At 39.9% G+C, this 17,634-nt stretch overlaps 2 protein-coding genes across 5 annotated transcripts in view; both read right to left on the bottom strand.

The window, feature by feature from the left end:
• lrp1ab (low density lipoprotein receptor-related protein 1Ab) overlaps positions 1 to 17,634 on the bottom strand; it is a 200,611-nt gene that overhangs the window by 155,380 nt on the left and 27,597 nt on the right. The gene's annotated exons all lie outside the window — the stretch shown is intronic.
• Positions 5,733 to 17,634, bottom strand: part of LOC140679833 (uncharacterized) — a 35,350-nt gene continuing 23,448 nt past the window's right edge. Inside the window, exon 3 of the mRNA XM_072916132.1 lies at positions 5,733 to 5,910. Coding sequence (XP_072772233.1) covers positions 5,733 to 5,910 — 178 coding nt within the window. The remainder of the gene's footprint in view (positions 5,911 to 17,634) is intronic.

The raw sequence follows: 17,634 nt of genomic DNA, 5'->3' as shown, positions 1-17,634 counted from the left end.
TGCTCCCCTACAGCTTTTCTGCTCACTACAAAGAGCACAGAGGCAGTTGTCACCCCTCTTGAGGCAGGGCAGCTGCCTTATGAATCCCTTTAATGACGTGAAGATGTAGGTTCAATGTAGGTAGTGACTGTGCATTGTTACGGACAAGTCAACACACTTAGGGTACCTTCACACTCCTATTCCAGACAAAACAAATCTAAAATACTTACTTCTAGTGCGATCTAGTTTTCATTCACACCTGTATATTTGTCAGAAGAGCAGTTGCACATTGTCTGACAAGCTCACGTACCCAAAACAACATAACTTCTACCGGGTCACATACACCCAGGGTGTGAAACGCACGGCCCGCGGCCAAAGAGGTTTTATCCGGCCTGCGGGATGAGTTTCTTCGTATAAAAATGAGCCGAAATATTTTAAATGAAAGAAACTGCTGTTCTAAATGTGTCCACCAGATATCACAATAGTAATTCTTTGTGTTTGTAGATTATACTACATACTGTCTGTAAAAAAACAATAAACCACATGATGTTAGTGCACCAGTTGAGGAAAATGAATAAACTACATAAATAACATCCTGTAATTTGATTTTGATTTAAAAAAATGTATCTTGATAGATTGAAAATTAACACCAATGAGTTGACTGATGAACATTATCATATCATTTATAAATAATGATAGAATACTATTAACCGCAACACGTAAGTGTAAAAAAAACAAAAAAAAACAACATTATGATTTATACATTTTCAGAATGTGCTTGCTCTATTTTTTAAACAAAGAAAACAATATGAAGTTGTCTTTATTTTTAAGTTATCGTGCCATGATTTTACCAGTCCGTCCCACTTGGGAGTAGATTTTTCTCCATGTGGCCCCTGATCTAAAATGAGTTTGACACCACCGACATACACTCAAGGGATGTTCCTTCATATCTAAGCTGTAAAACAACCAAAGAAACGTAAAGTTTTGCCTGAGGAGACAAAAACAAGAAACGGGGAGGCTACCCAGATAAAAGGACGATCAAGGATCAACATTGGCCTGGCTTTCACCCGCTGACGTGAGCTCAAAGATAAGGAGGAATTTCCAATTGATGCTGCCTTTGCTCTGTTCCTGCTGGGCTTGTGAGTAACTTTTGATGCTCAAATCAAAATGATAATGCTAATATTAGCTATCGGAAATTTGCGTTGTAACAATAAACAGCACGACCAGCCACACAACAAATACAAAAGTCAATCAATCAATCAATCAATCAATCGTTTATTTATATAGCCCTAAATCACAAGTGTCTCAAAGGGCTGCACAAGCCACAACGACATCCTCGGTACAGAGTCCACATAAGGGCAAGGAAAAACTCACCCCAGTGGGACGTCGATGTGAATGACTATGAGAAACCTTGGAGAGGACCGCATATGTGGGTAACCACCCCCCCTCTAGGGGAAAGTACTGTATAAAGAAAAAAACAATGTGATGACTGCAAACCGCAAATATAAAGTTTGAGTAAAATATGTAGGTTCCTACTGTGGAAAGCTTAGTAATACTGAATCATTGTGGTATTATTCTGTCAGTTTGACACTATATGCGCTAGTCCGCATGGGAAATGTGATCTTCCTTCAAGCAAAACACTACCTTTGGTTCACTGGCATCGCCAAAATCAACCAAAACTGTAAGTTCTGAGGTGGGGCTTTAATGTATGTCACACTGGGCTTCCTTGAAATTTAAATGGGGGATGATAATCACTGCTAAAGTTAAAGTTCCACTGAGAGTCACACACACACACACACACACACACACACACACACACACACACACACACACTAGGTGTGGTGAAATCACCCTCTGCATTTGACCCATCCCCTGGTTCAACCCCCTGGGATTTGAGAGGAGCAGTGAGAAGCAGCAGTGGCCGCGCTCGGGAATCATTTTGGTGATTTAACCCCCAATTCCAACCCTTGATGTTGAGTGCCAAGCAGGGAGATAATGGGTCCCATTTTTATAGTCTTTGGTATGACTCGGCCGGGGTTTGAACTCACGACCTCTCGATCTCAGGGCGGACACTCTAACCACAAGGCCACTGAGCAGGTCGTATAGAGCCGTAATATCTATAAATCTCCTCCTGTGGGGGTCACTGGCGTATCTTTTCAAATGGGGATCCGTGGAGCTATCCATTCATCCATCCATTTTCTACAGCTTGTCCCTCTCGGGGTCGCGGGGGTGCTGGAGCCTGTCCCAGCTGCACTCAGGCGGAAGGCGGGGTACACCCTGGACAAGTCGCCACCTCATCGTAGTCCGTGGAGCTAATGAGTGTTAATTTATCATGTAGTGTTGATGTAGCAAGCTACTTTTGCTGTGTAGCTTCTATTGTAGCTTGCTACAATTTTCTGGGCATAGCTTCTCCTGTAGTTTAGCTACATTTAATCCAGAGTTCGGTTTACTAAATTTTCCAAGTACCTTGCCCATCACTGTTGATGACAAATTCTAGCTGTGGTCAGCGAATGAACGCATCCTCAACGCAATGTCACATCCTCGCTAAAGAGCTAGCAGCTAACGTCCATCCATAAATTAGGCTACTTCTAAGTCAGCAATTCTCGCCGCCATGGCAGCAAAAAAACAAAGTTTCCCACAAGTGTCATAAATGTAGGATGAGGAGTAGCTAAACATGTTAAACTACATACCGTAGGAAGATATGCTAATCGTTAACTCAATAACTGCTATGCTAAAGCTCTTAAATGTAAACAGACGTGGGTGGATCGATACAAATATCAACAGTAACGATACCAAATATAATGGTTCATACTTCAGTGGTTAGATAGATGTTTTTTTCATTGTCAAAAATTATTTTTTTATTCTTGTTATTGTTTACAAAGCCAGGGAAAAAAATCCATGGATACAGGGGGACTTTATGGGTAAACAAAGGATTTAAATAATGGTCCATTGTGGTGATGCACCGACCTTTCAGCCACTGAAAGAGTTGCGCTTTCTGCTTTTGGTCAAAAGGCATTTATCAACAAAACAAGACTGCCAAAACCCGATTTTGTGATGGTTTAGCAGGAAAAATGTGCTTGTTTGGAGTAGGCATGGCCCATTAACTGGTTTTAAGATATACCCCATTACTAAAAAGTGACAATTTAAAACCACTAAAATTTTCATTCATCCCATCCCTACAGAATAATAATTTTTATAGAGCTTTTCTGGACACTCAAAGCATTTTACAGTGAAAACAGAGAACCCATCATTCATTCGCTCAACATTCACACTTTAGTGGTGGTAAGCTACATTTGTAGCCCCATCTGCCCAGGTGTAGACTGACAGAAAAATGGCTGGCAATTAGCGCACCACCATTCATTCATTCATACATCAATATGAGCAGCACTGGGAGCAAAGTGGGTAAAGTTTCTTGCCCAATTACACAATGGCAGTGATTAGAATGGAGGGTTTGTATCTGGAACCCCTGAAGTTTCTGGACGGCCACTCTGAACCATGCTGGCTCAAGCAAAATTGAAAGATTAGCGTGTGGCTGCAGCAGCAATATCAGGACCTCTCCCTTTGCACAGCTCTGCAGGCTAATGGCTGAGGCTAGTCCCCTGAACTTTTCCCTCTGTTTAAAATTACTAAATCGGCTCTTTGGAAATACTACATATCTGTGTTTCGATTTTTAATAAATGGATGTGGATTATGGATCAATAACCAAATGTGTAATATCGCCCAAAACTAAAGTAAAGTATCCAAACAACAGAAGAATAAGTGCTTAACCTACTCAGTGGCCTAGTGGTTTGAGTGTTCGTCCTGAGATCGGTAGGTTGTGAGTTCAAACCCCGGCCGAGTCATACCAAAGACTATAAAAATGGGACCCATTACCTCCCTGCTTGGCACTCAGCATCAAGGGTTGGAATTGGGGGTTAAATCACCAAAATGATTCCCGGGCGCGGCCACCGCTGCTGCTCACTGGTGATGGGTCAAATGCAGAGAATAATTTCGCCACACCTAGTGTGTGTGTGACAATCATTGGCACTTTAACTTAATATATTTTAAAGGGGACCTATTATGCAAAACCTTTTTTTTTTTTTACCTATTCACACCTATATTTGGTATCTGCATAAGTCCAAAAAATTTGAAATTTTAAAATTTTAAAAATCTTGCCTTCCTTCATCCTTCCTCCGAACAAGCCATTTAGAATTTGCACAACCTGTGACATTTTCCCTCAAGTGTAACGCCAGCGGCTATCTCCATACATGGTAAAAAATTACCTAAAGTGCTTTGTGCGAGCCCGCCACTGTAGTCCCATGCTGTAGTTAAAAAGCTCCTTCTTTTTCTCCATCCTTTTGTTTTGGGGCAGAGAGGCACGTACATGCACATGCATCCTCCGTTGTTGCCATGTCTAATACAAAGTAGCATACAGTTCTAATTTATATCTGTCGGTAGACTCAATATGGTAGCACTAAAAACTACAACATGGATGAAGGTGAGAAGACGCAGTTGAAGTGAAGGCACGTAAATAAGACCGCCCACAAAACGGTGCATCCTGAAGATACGGTCAGAAAGCGGCTTGAAAATGGTCTTTAAAACATAATCTATGTACATTTTTGACCAAGTATTGATTGATTGATTGAAACTTTTATTAGTAGATTGCACAGTGAAGTACATATTCCGTACAATTGACCACTAAATGGTAACACCCGAATAAGTTTTTCAACTTGTTTAAGTCGGGGTCCACTATTCAGTAACCACCAATACATGTTATGTAGATCACAAGGAAGTGTTTTAAATGTAGAAAAAAAATCACAATATGATCCCTTTCTGAGAAGTGTAGATAGAACCATGTTACCACAGAATGTAACCAGATATTAAGATTAAATTAGAATTTGCTGTTTTATCCAGACCATAAGCCGCACCGGTATTTAGGACGCAACCACTAAAAAAATATTTGGTTCATATATTATTAGCCACACCTGACTATAAGACGCAGATATATAAAAAGAATGATGTTGTAAATGTTTATTTACCTACCTTAATTGTTTCCAAATGGTGCCTGTAACACGGCAGAAAAACGGGTAATCAAACTAAACAGAAAAGTCATTGATGTCTTTATTCATTCTTTATGAGATGAATAAGCTGTTCTCCTTTTTAAATAAGGTACAAGATGTTTAGCAGGATTATTTTTCCTTGTACTTTGTAAACACTGAGTCTGAACAGTTTCTTAAAGTGGATCATTTTACTAAATCTTTTGATTTCTTTGCTTAATCACTTCAATAATTTAGCCGTTAGCATAGAAAACTTCACGTTAGTCATACCTTTGTATAAACCGCAGGGTTCAAAGCTTGGGGAAAAAAGTAGCGGTTTATAATCCGGAAAATACGGTAGATCAATAATAGTTTTGAGAAAATAATACAACTGAAAATAACAATACATTACTGCATATGTCAGCAACCAAGTCAGGAGCCTTTTGTAAGCCTTTTTTTTATTATCATTTACATGATTTATATTGTAAAGGCAGGAAGTTGCAATATATATCGCGATATAGATTTTAAGCCATATGGCCATCTTTGATTTCCATAAAATTATTTCACAAACGAGCAATAAGAGTGTTCAGTTTTCCCTGCCCAGGAAACAGGTAAACAAGAAAAGGGGGCTCAATCACCATATTAGTCATGTGAAAAAAACGAGGACACCCAATGGGGTCTTCTTAACTTTTCTGAAATACATTACGTTAGGAAAACACCAGAATGGACTAGTTTGCGTCAGGAGTTTTTCTGTGCGACTGTACTGCAGCAGTGCTCTGGGAAGGACAGTAGCGAAGGTCTCATTGTGATTCTCTGCAGGGACGGAGCCCACTCTCGTCCTGGATGACTTGCCTCCCCTACGTGCTTGGCAGGCAGAGAGGTGTTGGGAGGACGTGCACCAATGAGGCGGTGGGGGCTGGGATGTGACTTAAATAACAAGAGCGCATAAAGCTTGTGTATCATTGCAGTCACGACTCAACCCCTTTTGGCTGTCCTTCTAAAAAGGTTTAGACCGCGGTCTTACTTTCAAGGGACACTTAAGCATGTTTACATCAAACACTGCAACATCTGAGTGGTTTGTTTATAGCTGTTGAAGACAATGTGAGCGGAATCCCATGATGCTCATGCCTTGGCATCCTTGATATAGGGTTGATAGAGTATGGCGTATGAGATGTCTGAGATATATCTGTAGAATTGAAGCAGTTTGTACACAAACATCCACTCTATGAAGAAATGAGAGAAAGGGTTTCTGGCGATGGCAGGAGTCCAGCTACATGACTCTGGAGATAAAATGAGAAAAAGCACTGAACCCTCGTACAGGCATTCCCCTCTCACGCCTTAGTTGTAAAGTGACTTGGCCAAGCTTTTTGTTCCCCTGTAAACTGTAAATGAAAGATTGTGGCTTCTAATTTTATCATCGTTTTACACGGCCGCATGAAATTTTCACAGGAGAGAACCTTTAAGTATAATTGGACGTTGTGGCTGAAAAGGGGTTAGCAAAAGGGTGAAAGACTGGAAGCCTCAACAGAGCTCTTCTAAAGCCCACAGAAATATTTCAAACAGACTTGTGAATTGTTAACGCACCCAGCAATGCCCTTTTATCCCAAAGCAACTTGCTAAAAACGCTTGCAATTTATGGAAGGACCGACTCAAGCTGAGCCCATTTTAGTAACAATAGGAAATGAAGATGGCCTTTGTTTATACTGTGGGGAGTGAACCAATAGCAATCAACAATCCTACTGAATCAAGGTCCACATGAGCTCCAGTAAACCACGTGAGAGTTCCACCCAGATAATGCCATTTCAACTCAGGCATTTCCTGCTAAGGTTTAAACGCAACCTGAGTGCACGGCTGCAAATAAATAAGGCTTCAAGAGAGGATTATTAGAATTAAAACCTTCTTACCGACAAATGTGGATGAAGAGGTCATGACCATAGTCAGTAAAAACAACTAATATACTGAATTTGGATTAAGCAGATGTTAAGTGTTCAGTCCATGCAAGTGTGTTACGTACATATAATAATCTACAAATGTGTACATCAAACATCTTGGGTTGGGAAAACATCAATCACTGTCCACCAAATCTGATTTTTTTTCCCTGGAGTGACACAGTCTAAAACAGGGGTGCTCACACTTTTTCTGCAGGCGAGCTACTTTTCAATTGATCAAGTCGTGGGGATCTACCTCATTCATATATATAATTTATATTTACTTATTTATGAAATATATGTTTTTGTTAACAAGTTAAAGGTGTTTAATGATAATGCAAGCATGTTTAACACATATAGTTAATATTGTTAAAAAAATTAAAGGTGTTTAATGATAATACAAGTATGTTTAATACATATAGTTAATATTGTTAACAAGTTAAAGGTGTTTAAAGATAATACAAGCATGTTTAACACATAGTTAATAAATTAAAGGTGTTTAATGATAATACAAGAATGTTTAATACATATAGTTAATATTGTTAACAAGTTAAAGGTGTTTAATGATAATACAAGCATGTTTAACACATATAGTTAATATTGTTAACAAGTTAAAGGTGTTTAAAGATAATACAAGCATGTTTAACACATATAGTTAATATTGTTAATAAGTTAAAGGTGTTTAAAGATAATACAAGCATGTTTAACACATATAGATTCCTTTCTTTCATGAAGACAAGAATATAAGTTGGTGTATTACCTGATTTTGATGACTTGCATTGATTGGACAGTGGTGCTGATAACGTCCGCATTTTCGAATGGAGGAGAAAAAAGTCCTCCTTTCTGTCCAATACCACATGAAAGTGGTTGGTTTTTGGCATCTTATTTGTCCAGCTTCCTACTCCTTTGTATACACTTTACAAGAAATACATTATCGGCAAACTCCGTAGCTTGCTAGCTTGTGCACGCCAGCTTTCTGAGACTCTTATTTTGTTAGCGCAACTGTGCAGTCGGTCTTTGGAGTTTTGACAACAGGTACGGCGCCAGAGTCTGTTGAAATAAAGTGTTTCTCGCCTTCCAGTCGGTAATTTTAATGACCTGGCAGCAGCCAGCGTCATCTCAGAAGACCCTCGGGTGCCGTGAATGTCAATCAAGTGACAAAAGTGACGTCATAGTGAAGATTTATGATCGCTCATTTTTAGGACTATTTTTTTAATGCCTGGCTGGTGATCGACTGACACACCCTCCGAGATCGACCAGTAGCTCGCGATCGACATTATGAGCACCCCTGGTCTAACAGCTCCAAAGTGCTTCAAATCTGAAATCAGAAGGTACCGTATTTTCCGCACTATAAGGCGCACCGGATTATTAGCCGCACCTTCAATGAATTACATATTTCATAACTTTGTCCACCAATAAGCCGCCCCGGATTATAAGCTGCGCCTACGCTGCGCTAAAGGGAATGTCAAAAAAACAGTCAGATAGTTCAGTCAAACTTTAATAATATATTGAAAACCAGCGTTCTAACAACTCTGTCCCAAAATGTACGCAAATGTGCAATCACAAACATAGTAAAATTCAAAATGGTGTAGAGCAATAGCAACATAATGTTGCTCGAACGTTAATGTCACAACACACAAAATAAACATAGCGCTCACCTTCTGAAGTTATTCTTCATTCGTAAATCCTTCGAATTCTTCGTCTTCGGTGTCCGAATTGAAAAGTTGCGCAAGCGTGGGATCCAAAATGGCCGGTTCCGTCTCGTCGAAGTCATCGGAGTCAGTGTCGCTGTTGTTGTCCAGTAGTTCTGTGAATCCTGCCTTCCGGAAAGCTCGGACCACAGTTGTGACCGAAATATCTGCCCAGGCATTTACGATCCACTGGCAAATGTTGGCGTATGTCGTCCGGCGCTGTCTGCCCGTCTTAGTGAAGGTGTGTTCGCCTTCGGAGCTGTGTGAAAAAAGCCACCCGGCCTCTTCGCGTAAACTTCCCTTAACCACTCGCTCATCTTTTCTTCATCCATCCATCCCTTCGAGTTAGCTTTTATGATGACGCCGGCTGGAAAGGTCTCTTTTGGCAAGGTCTTCCTTTTGAATATCACCATGGGTGGAAGTTAGCATGGCAAGCTAGAACCACAGTGAAGGATGACTTCTCATTCCCTGTGGTGCGAATATTCACCGTACGTGCTCCCGTTCCACAGTGCGGTTCACAGGAATATCAGTTGCTGTGAAATACGGTAGTAATCCGTGTGCGGATGGAGAGATTGCGTCTTTTTATGAACCGGATCCTTGTCGCTTAGTAGGAGCCATTTTGTGGTCTTTACAGATGTAAACAGGAAATGAAACGTACGGTGATATCCGCGCGTTTTTTCTTCTTCTTCCGGGGGCGGGTGGTTGCTTACAGTAGAAGAAGAAGCGCTTCCTGTTCTATGGGGGCGGGTGCTTTCCTTGGCGGTTGCTTGCGTAGAAGAAGAAGCGCTTCCTGTTCTACCGGGAAAAAAGATGGCGGCTGTTTACCGAAGTTGCGAGATCGAAACTTTATGAAAATGAATCGTAATAAAGCGCACCGGGTTATAAGGCGCACTGTCAGCATTTGAGAAAATTTGTGGTTTTTAGGTGCGCCTTATAGTGCGGAAAATACGGTAGTTCGAATCTGCTTGGAATCTGATTTTTTAAAGTGTGACTGCAGTCTAAACGAAAATGCAACCTGAATGCAACCTTTACTTCATCTATGGGCAAGCTTCATCATTTGTGTGTCCAGAACAGCCAGCCAGTCAGCAAGTGCATACGTGAAAAACGTTTTTTCCGGCGTCCAAATTTTGGGTGCATCACTAGTCAATAGTGCGCAAATAATATCCATCCATCCATTTTCTTCCGTTTGTCCCTTTTGGGGTAGGATATACATAATATATGAAGAGTACCTGTTCCAAGTCAGGATCCAGGGTGAACCACTTTATTCAAGAGGATCCCCTGCTGGCCCCACTGTGGACTGGACTCTCACATTATTAATTGTATCCACTCGGCATCCATTGCACCGGTCACCCAGGGTTGGGGAGGTCCTCATATCTGCGGCCCCTTCAAAGGTTTCTCGTTGTTCCCATTGGGTTGAGTTCTTTCTTGCCCTAGTGTGGGATCTGAGCCGAGGATGTCATTGTGGCTTGTGCAGCCTCTGAGACATTTTTGATTAAGGGCTATACAAGTAAACTTTGATTGATTGATTGAATGATTCATTGATTGATGCGTAAGTTGTTTACATAAGTGAGTTGAAAAATAAAGCTAACGTAGATCTACGCTGGTGTCCGTGTCTCTTCTACATAACAGCCATAAAAAGATTAGAACCCTCCCAGATACATTAAACATATATATATATATATACATATATATATATATATATATATATATATATATATATATATATATATATATATATATATACATATATATATATATATACACACACACATTCATACATTATATTACTTTAATTCATTTTCAAGTAAAAACTAAAACATTTTAAAGGTGTGGTGATTTTTATTTTGCAAAGCAGTAGTAGTAGCGACTTTCTTGTTCATTTACGGAATCCGGTCCACTTCCTTTGTTTTCACTTTATCAAACTACGCAAACAAGTGATGTCGAGGCCGCATTGGGGCCACATTGGTGCCTGTCTGCGTTTATACGGGAGTCTGATAAAGATCAAATGTTACTTGCAGTGTAAACTGTCAGTTGGAAAAAATACGATTTCGAAAATCCAATTTGGGCAACTTTGGCCTGTAGTATAAATGTAGGCTTTACTAGCTACCTTGGCAATCTTAAGTCAGTTATTGCTCCAAAATGTTAGTATTCTCACCATTGCTGGGTTGCATATGACGTCACGTCTGTTTTTTCTTCTTTGCGGCTTAATTCACATGAAGGTCAAGCAGCTTGAGAGTAGCGTTAAACCAAGTGAGAGTGAGTACAGAGTTTGAGCAGAAAATGTTGTTCTGTTGTTGGGTGTTCCAGTCGTTCAAATAGAGAGATACGAAAGACAGTCCCAAAAGAAGGGATTCCTGAAGTTAAATACGTCAGGGTAAAAACTGATTGATTGATTGATTGAAACTTTTATTAGTAGATTGCACAGTACAGTACATATTCCGTGCAATTGACCACTAAATGGTAACACCCGAATAAGTTTTTCAACTTGTTTAAGTCGGGGTCCACGTAAATCAATTCATGGTAAAGTGTGTCAAAGGAAATGGCTCTTAAAAATATCACTTTTATCATCTTGTGGAATACAATCGGACCGCTTGTGTCTGCAGCGATTACTTTGTAAAATATTTTTTTGAAAATGTGATTTGTTTGAGAAATTTTCTTTGATGCAATCGAGTTTATTCTCTACTATATTAGTAGTGTTTGGTAGCAGAATTAAACGTAAAAAAAAAAAGATAATAGATCGCATTAGTTTTGTGTTCTTTTGTGGTTGCTATGCCTAAATATAACTACAAAGGCCTGCTTGTGCAATGTCTACTGCTTGTCATGCTAATAAATATGTAATAAATATTGTGATTGTTGGTCCAATCCACCGTATTTTCATAACAGAAACTAAAAGCTTATGTTGTTGTGCAGGAGAGCCAAGTGCTTTTATTCCACACGAATGACCACATTATAGCGTCCTTGGTGCTATTTGTTACCATCAAAAAAATATCCCTAATAGTATTAATAAACTTGAAGAATAAATCTCTCGTCGCCGCACCAGCATATACTGAACATTGATACCGCGAGCAAACATTGCTGAACAACAGGGACATATACAGCTAAATAACGAGACTTAAATATGAACTTCACACCATAAAAACAATTGCAGACATGAATTGTAGATGAGACTATTTGTAGCAGGAAGTCAACGGCAAAAAAACGTATACTTTTTCTCATTAGCGTCACAATCACAGCAGCACGGCACTCGCTATGCCAATCAAGTAGGTTACTTAGCGATGCACGAATAAGTCCAACTTTGTCTTTCACCAATTAATGCTTAATTAGTGGACCCCTACAGATGTAAGGACATGATGTGCCGCCAATCTTTTCTGCTCTAAATACAGTGAGTGTCAAATGAAGTGATGATAAATGTGATTAGTGATGATAAATGTTTGAAATCTTTATTTTTAATTTTTCTTAAGAGTGTAAAAATCCACTCCATACCAGTTTAAATATTTTTTTCATAAATCGCTTATATATTTGCCTTTAAACCTTTAAAAATACTCCCAAATCTGCACGGATTCAGGTAAACAATAGCCTAATGGGAGTCTAGACCATCGCCTGAAATCTGGTAGTGCCTGGATGTGCCTCTAGTTCACGTGGTGGAAACACAGCTACACAAGAACCATGTCATAATTTCTCTCAAAATATTGTTCTCTTATCTTAAACCAAGTTGCTGATGCTCTCAGTATAGTTCACTGCTACTTTGAAGTTTAAGGTGGTCTCTTGCTTCTTGTGACCCTTTGTCTACTGTGATTATTTATTTTGGTCAATTGTGTGTTGTATATAAAGTTAAAGTACCACTGATTGTCACACAGATGAGGTGTGGTGAAATTACCCTCTTCATTTGACCCATCCCCTGGTTCCACCCCCTGGGAGGTGAGGGGAGGAGTGAGCAGCAGCGGTGGCCGTGCTGGGGAATCATTTTGGTGATTTAACCAATCCAATTCCAACCCTTGATGCTGAGTGCCAAGCAGGGAAGTAATGGGTCCCATTTTTATAGTCTTTGGTATGACTCGGCCGGGGTTTGAACTCACGACCTACCAATCTCAGGGCGGACAGTCTAACCACAAGGCCACTGAGCAGGCAAGGGTATTGATATACAATGGAACCTCGATTTACAAACCCCTCACTAAATGAACTTTACGTGTTATGAACCACTGACCAAAGAGAAAAATGCTTTGTTGTACGAACCTAGTTTCCGTGTACGAATGTTTTATCCACCCATTGTGTGCCCGCAGCACATCCATTGTGCAGACTTATCGATCTCGGTCAACAGAGCAGTGCTGTCGTTAGCTACTGTGCTGAGTGCTACATTGTGTGATTTTAAATGTTTCTAGCCTTTATACAGCATTATTCTAGTTTTGCTAGCTCAATATGAGTTCCAAGAAAGCAATGGACAAGCGATGTGTGGTTTGTAACATTCAGGAAGTATCCCCAGCGTTGTCGACACTGCAACTTGGCTGTTAATTAAATGGTTTCTTACTAAGACCGCAAAGTCAATCTACCCCTATCCATGCAACTCCTGATTTTTTGCTTTTGAAAATCAGTTTTAAAGGGGAACATTATCACCAGACCTATGTAAGCGTCAATATATACCTTGATGTTGCAGAAAAAAAGACCATATATTTTTTTAACCAATTTCCGAACTCTAAACGGGTGAATTTTGGCGAATTAAACGCCTTTCTATTATTCGCTCTCGGAGCGATGACGTCACAACGTGACGTCACATCGGGAAGCAATCCGCCATTTTCTCAAACACAGAGTCAAATCAGCTCTGTTATTTTCCGTTTTTTCGACTGTTTTCCGTACCTTGGAGACATCATGCTTCGTCAATGTGTTGTCGGAGGGTGTAACAACACGAACAGGGACGGATTCAAGTTGCACCAGTGGCCCAAAGATGCGAAAGTGGTAAGAAATTGGACGTTTGTTCCGCACACTTTACCGACGAAAGCTATGCTACGACAGAGATGGCAAGAATGTGTGGATATCCTGCGACACTCAAAACAGATGCATTTCCAACGATAAAGTCAAAGAAATCTGCCGCCAGACCCCCATTGAATCTGCCGGAGTGTGTGAGCAATTCAGGGACAAAGGACCTCGGTAGCACGGCAAGCAATGGCGGCAGTTTGTTCCCGCAGACGAGCTAAAGATGTCTTGGCTCACACCGTCCCTTATGCCACCGAAGATGATCAAGAGAAGAATATCGACCCTAGCTTCCCTGGCCTGCTGACATCAACTCCAAAACTGGACAGATCAGCTTTCAGGAAAAGAGTGCGGATGAGGGTATGTCTACAGAATATATTAATTGATGAAAATTGGGCTGTCTGCACTCTCAAAGTGCATGTTGTTGCCAAATGTATTTCATATGCTGTAAACCTAGTTCATAGTTGTTAGTTTCCTTTAATGCCAAACAAACACATACCAATTGTTGGTTAGAAGGCGATCGCCGAATTCGTCCTCGCTTTCTCCCGTGTCGCTGGCTGTCGTGTCGTTTTCATCTGTTTTGCTTGCATACGGTTCAAACCGATATGGCTCAATAGCTTCAGTTTCTTCTTCAATTTCGTTTTCGCTACCTGCCACTGGGAACTGATTTTTAATGGGTTTAACCCTTCTGAAATTGTGATAATGTTCCCCTTTAACCATAGCTATGACAATACTGCAATGACTAATTGCTCCATGCACTTTTGAATGAACCAAAGGCTGAGACTTCCTGGTATGTGGTTCAGGTTCAAACTGGCGTACTTGGTAGGATTCTCAGTTAACTAAAAGTTGTACGGAACGTACACTGATGCAAGGCCAGTGGAGTTCAGCGCTGTCCAAACAGAGCACACTGAATTGCCCCCAAGCACTGTTCATGGCAAAAAGCATTAAACACGAGTGAGCGAGCAAATGCATGAATGTACACAAAGCCCCTGTCTGACAACTTAGATCCTTACTGGGAGTCTTTAAATTGGTACTTTGTCTTTTTCTGCAATGTTTTTTCTTCAGGTGGTACTGATTTTAATGTGGTTTAAAAAATTGTCAAAACAGTTTTGACATTCAAGAGGAGGACAGTGAGACGGAACAGGATGGGATGGTGATCTAAGCCAGTGTTTTTCAACCACTGTGCTGCGGCACACTAGTGTTAAAGTTAAAGTTAAGTTAAAGTACCAATGACTGTCACACACACACTAGGTGTGGAGAAATCTGTCCTCTGCATTTGACTCATGCCCTTGTTCCCACCCAGAGAGGTGAGGGGAGCAGTGAGCAGCAGCGGTGGCCGCGCCCGGGAACCATTTTAGGTGATTCAACCCCCAATTCCAACCCTTGATGCTGAGTGCCAAGCAGGGAGGTAATGGGTCCCATTTTTATAGTCTTTGGTATGACTCGGCCGGGGTTTGAACTCACAACCTACCAATCTCAGGGCGGACACTCTAACCCAGGGGTGCTCACACTTTTTCTGCAGGCGAGCTACTTTTCAATTGATCAAGTCGTGGGGATCTACCTCATTCATATATATAATTTATATTTACTTATTTATGAAATATATGTTTTTGTTAACAAGTTAAAGGTGTTTAATGATAATGCAAGCATGTTTAACACATATAGTTAATATTGTTAATAAATTAAAGGTGTTTAATGATAATACAAGAATGTTTAATACATATAGTTAATATTGTTAACAACTTAAAGGTGTTTAAAGATAATACAAGCATGTTTAACACATATAGTTAATATTGTTAACAAGTTAAAGGTGTTTAAAGATAATACAAGCATGTTTAACACATATAGTTAATATTGTTAACAAGTTAAAGGTGGTTAAAGATAATACAAGCATGTTTAACACATATAGTTAATATTGTTAATAAGTTAAAGGTGTTTAAAGATAATACAAGCATGTTTAACACATATAGATTCCTTTCTTTCATGAAGACAAGAATATAAATTGGTGTATTACCTGATTCTGATGACTTGCATTGATAGGAATCAGACAGTGGTGCTGATAACGTCCGCATTTTCAAATGGAGGAGAAAAAAAGTCCTCCTTTCTGTCCAATACCACATGAAAGTGGTTGGTTTTTGGCATCTTATTTGTCCAGCTTCCGTACTCCTTTGTATACACTTTACAAGAAATACATTGTCGGCAAACTCCGTAGCTTGCTAGCTTGTGCACGCCAGCTTTCTGAGACTCTTATTTTGTTAGGGCAACTGTGCAACTGTGCAGTCGGTCTTTGGAGTTTTGACGACAGGTACGACGCCAGAGTCTGTTGAAATAAAGTGTTTCTCGCCTTCCAGTCGGTAATTTTAATGAGCTGGCAGCAGCCAGCATCATCTCAGAAGACCCTCGGGTGCCGTGAATGTCAATCAAGTGACGAAAGTGACGTCATAGTGAAGATTTATGATCGCTCATTTTTAGGACTATTTTTTTCGACTGACACACCCTCCGAGATCGACCGGTAGCTCGTGATCGACGTAATGAGCACCCCTGCTCTAACCACTAGGCCAGTGGTTCTCAACCTTTTTTTTAGTGATGTGCCCCCTGTGAATTTTTTTTTAATTCAAGTACCCCCTAAACAGAGCAAAGCATTTTTGGTTGAAAAAAAGAGATAAAGAAGTAAAATACAGCACTATGTCATCAGTTTCTGATTTATTAAATTGTATAACAGTGTAAAATATTGCTCATTTGTAGTGGTCTTTCTTGAACTATTTGGAAAAAAAGATTTAAAAATAACTAAAAACTTGTTGAAAAATAAACAAGTGATTCAATTATAAATAAAGATTTCTACACATACAAGTAATCATCAACTTAAAGTGCCCTCTTTGGGGATTGTAATAGAGATTCATCTGGATTCATGAACTTAATTCTAAACATTTCTTCACAAAAAAAGAAATCTTTAACATCAATATTTATGGAACATGTCCACAAAAAATCTAGCTGTCAACACTGAATATTGCATTGTTGCATTGTAATGAATGAAATATCCTACTTGATTTGATGTTCAGTTTATGAACTTACATTCATATCTTGTTGAAGTATTATTCAATAAATATATTTATAAAGGATTTTTGAACTGTTGCTATTTTTAGAATATTTAAAAAAAATCTCATGTACCCCTTGGCATACCTTCAAGTACCCCCAGGGGTACGCGTACCCCCATTTGAGAACCACTGCACTAGGCCACTGAGTAGGTGTGCCGTGAGATACAGTCTGGTGTGCCGTGGGAGATTACGTCATTTCAGCTATTTGGGTTAAAAATATTTTTTGCAAACCAGTAATTATAATCCGCAAATAATGTGCCGTTGTTGAGTGTCAGCGCTGTCTAGAGCTCGGCAGAGTAACCGTGTTATTCTCATCTATATCAGTAGGTGGCAGCAGGTAGCTAATTGTTTTGTAGACGTCGGGAACATGGTTTGTCATGATCACGATATGAAGACAACAGCGGGAAGCAGTGTGCAGGTTAAACGGTATCTAATGTTTAAACCAAAAATAAACAAAAGGTGAGTGCCCCTAAAAAAAAGGCATTGAATCTTAGGGATGGCTATGCAGAACAAAACTACAACTGAACTGGCTACAAAGTAAAGAAAAACAGAATGATGGCGTCCACAAAGTACATCCGTACATGACATGACAACAATGTCCACACAAAGAAGGATAGCAACAACTGAAATAGTCTTGATGGCTAAAACAAAGCAGGTTCAGGGAATAGCGCTCAAAGGAAGACATGAAACTGCAACAGGAAAATACCAACAAAAACAGGAAAAGCCACCAAAATAGGAGCGCAAGACAAGAACTATAACACTACAGACGGGAAAACACCAAAAAACTCAAAAGAAGTCACGGCGTGATGTGACAGGTCGTGACAGTACTTTGAGACAAGTATAGTGATGCATGGTTGGTTATGGTTTAAATTCCTATTCAACAATTGCAACGTCAATATCGAGTTACATTTTTTAATGATTTCTGCTAGTGGTGGGCCTTCGGATTTTTTCAATGAAAAAA

This window comes from Nerophis lumbriciformis, linkage group LG01 (genome assembly GCF_033978685.3).
Source record: "Nerophis lumbriciformis linkage group LG01, RoL_Nlum_v2.1, whole genome shotgun sequence".
Taxonomy (NCBI): Eukaryota; Metazoa; Chordata; class Actinopteri; order Syngnathiformes; family Syngnathidae; genus Nerophis; species Nerophis lumbriciformis.
This window is presented reverse-complemented; position numbering and strand designations above follow the sequence as displayed.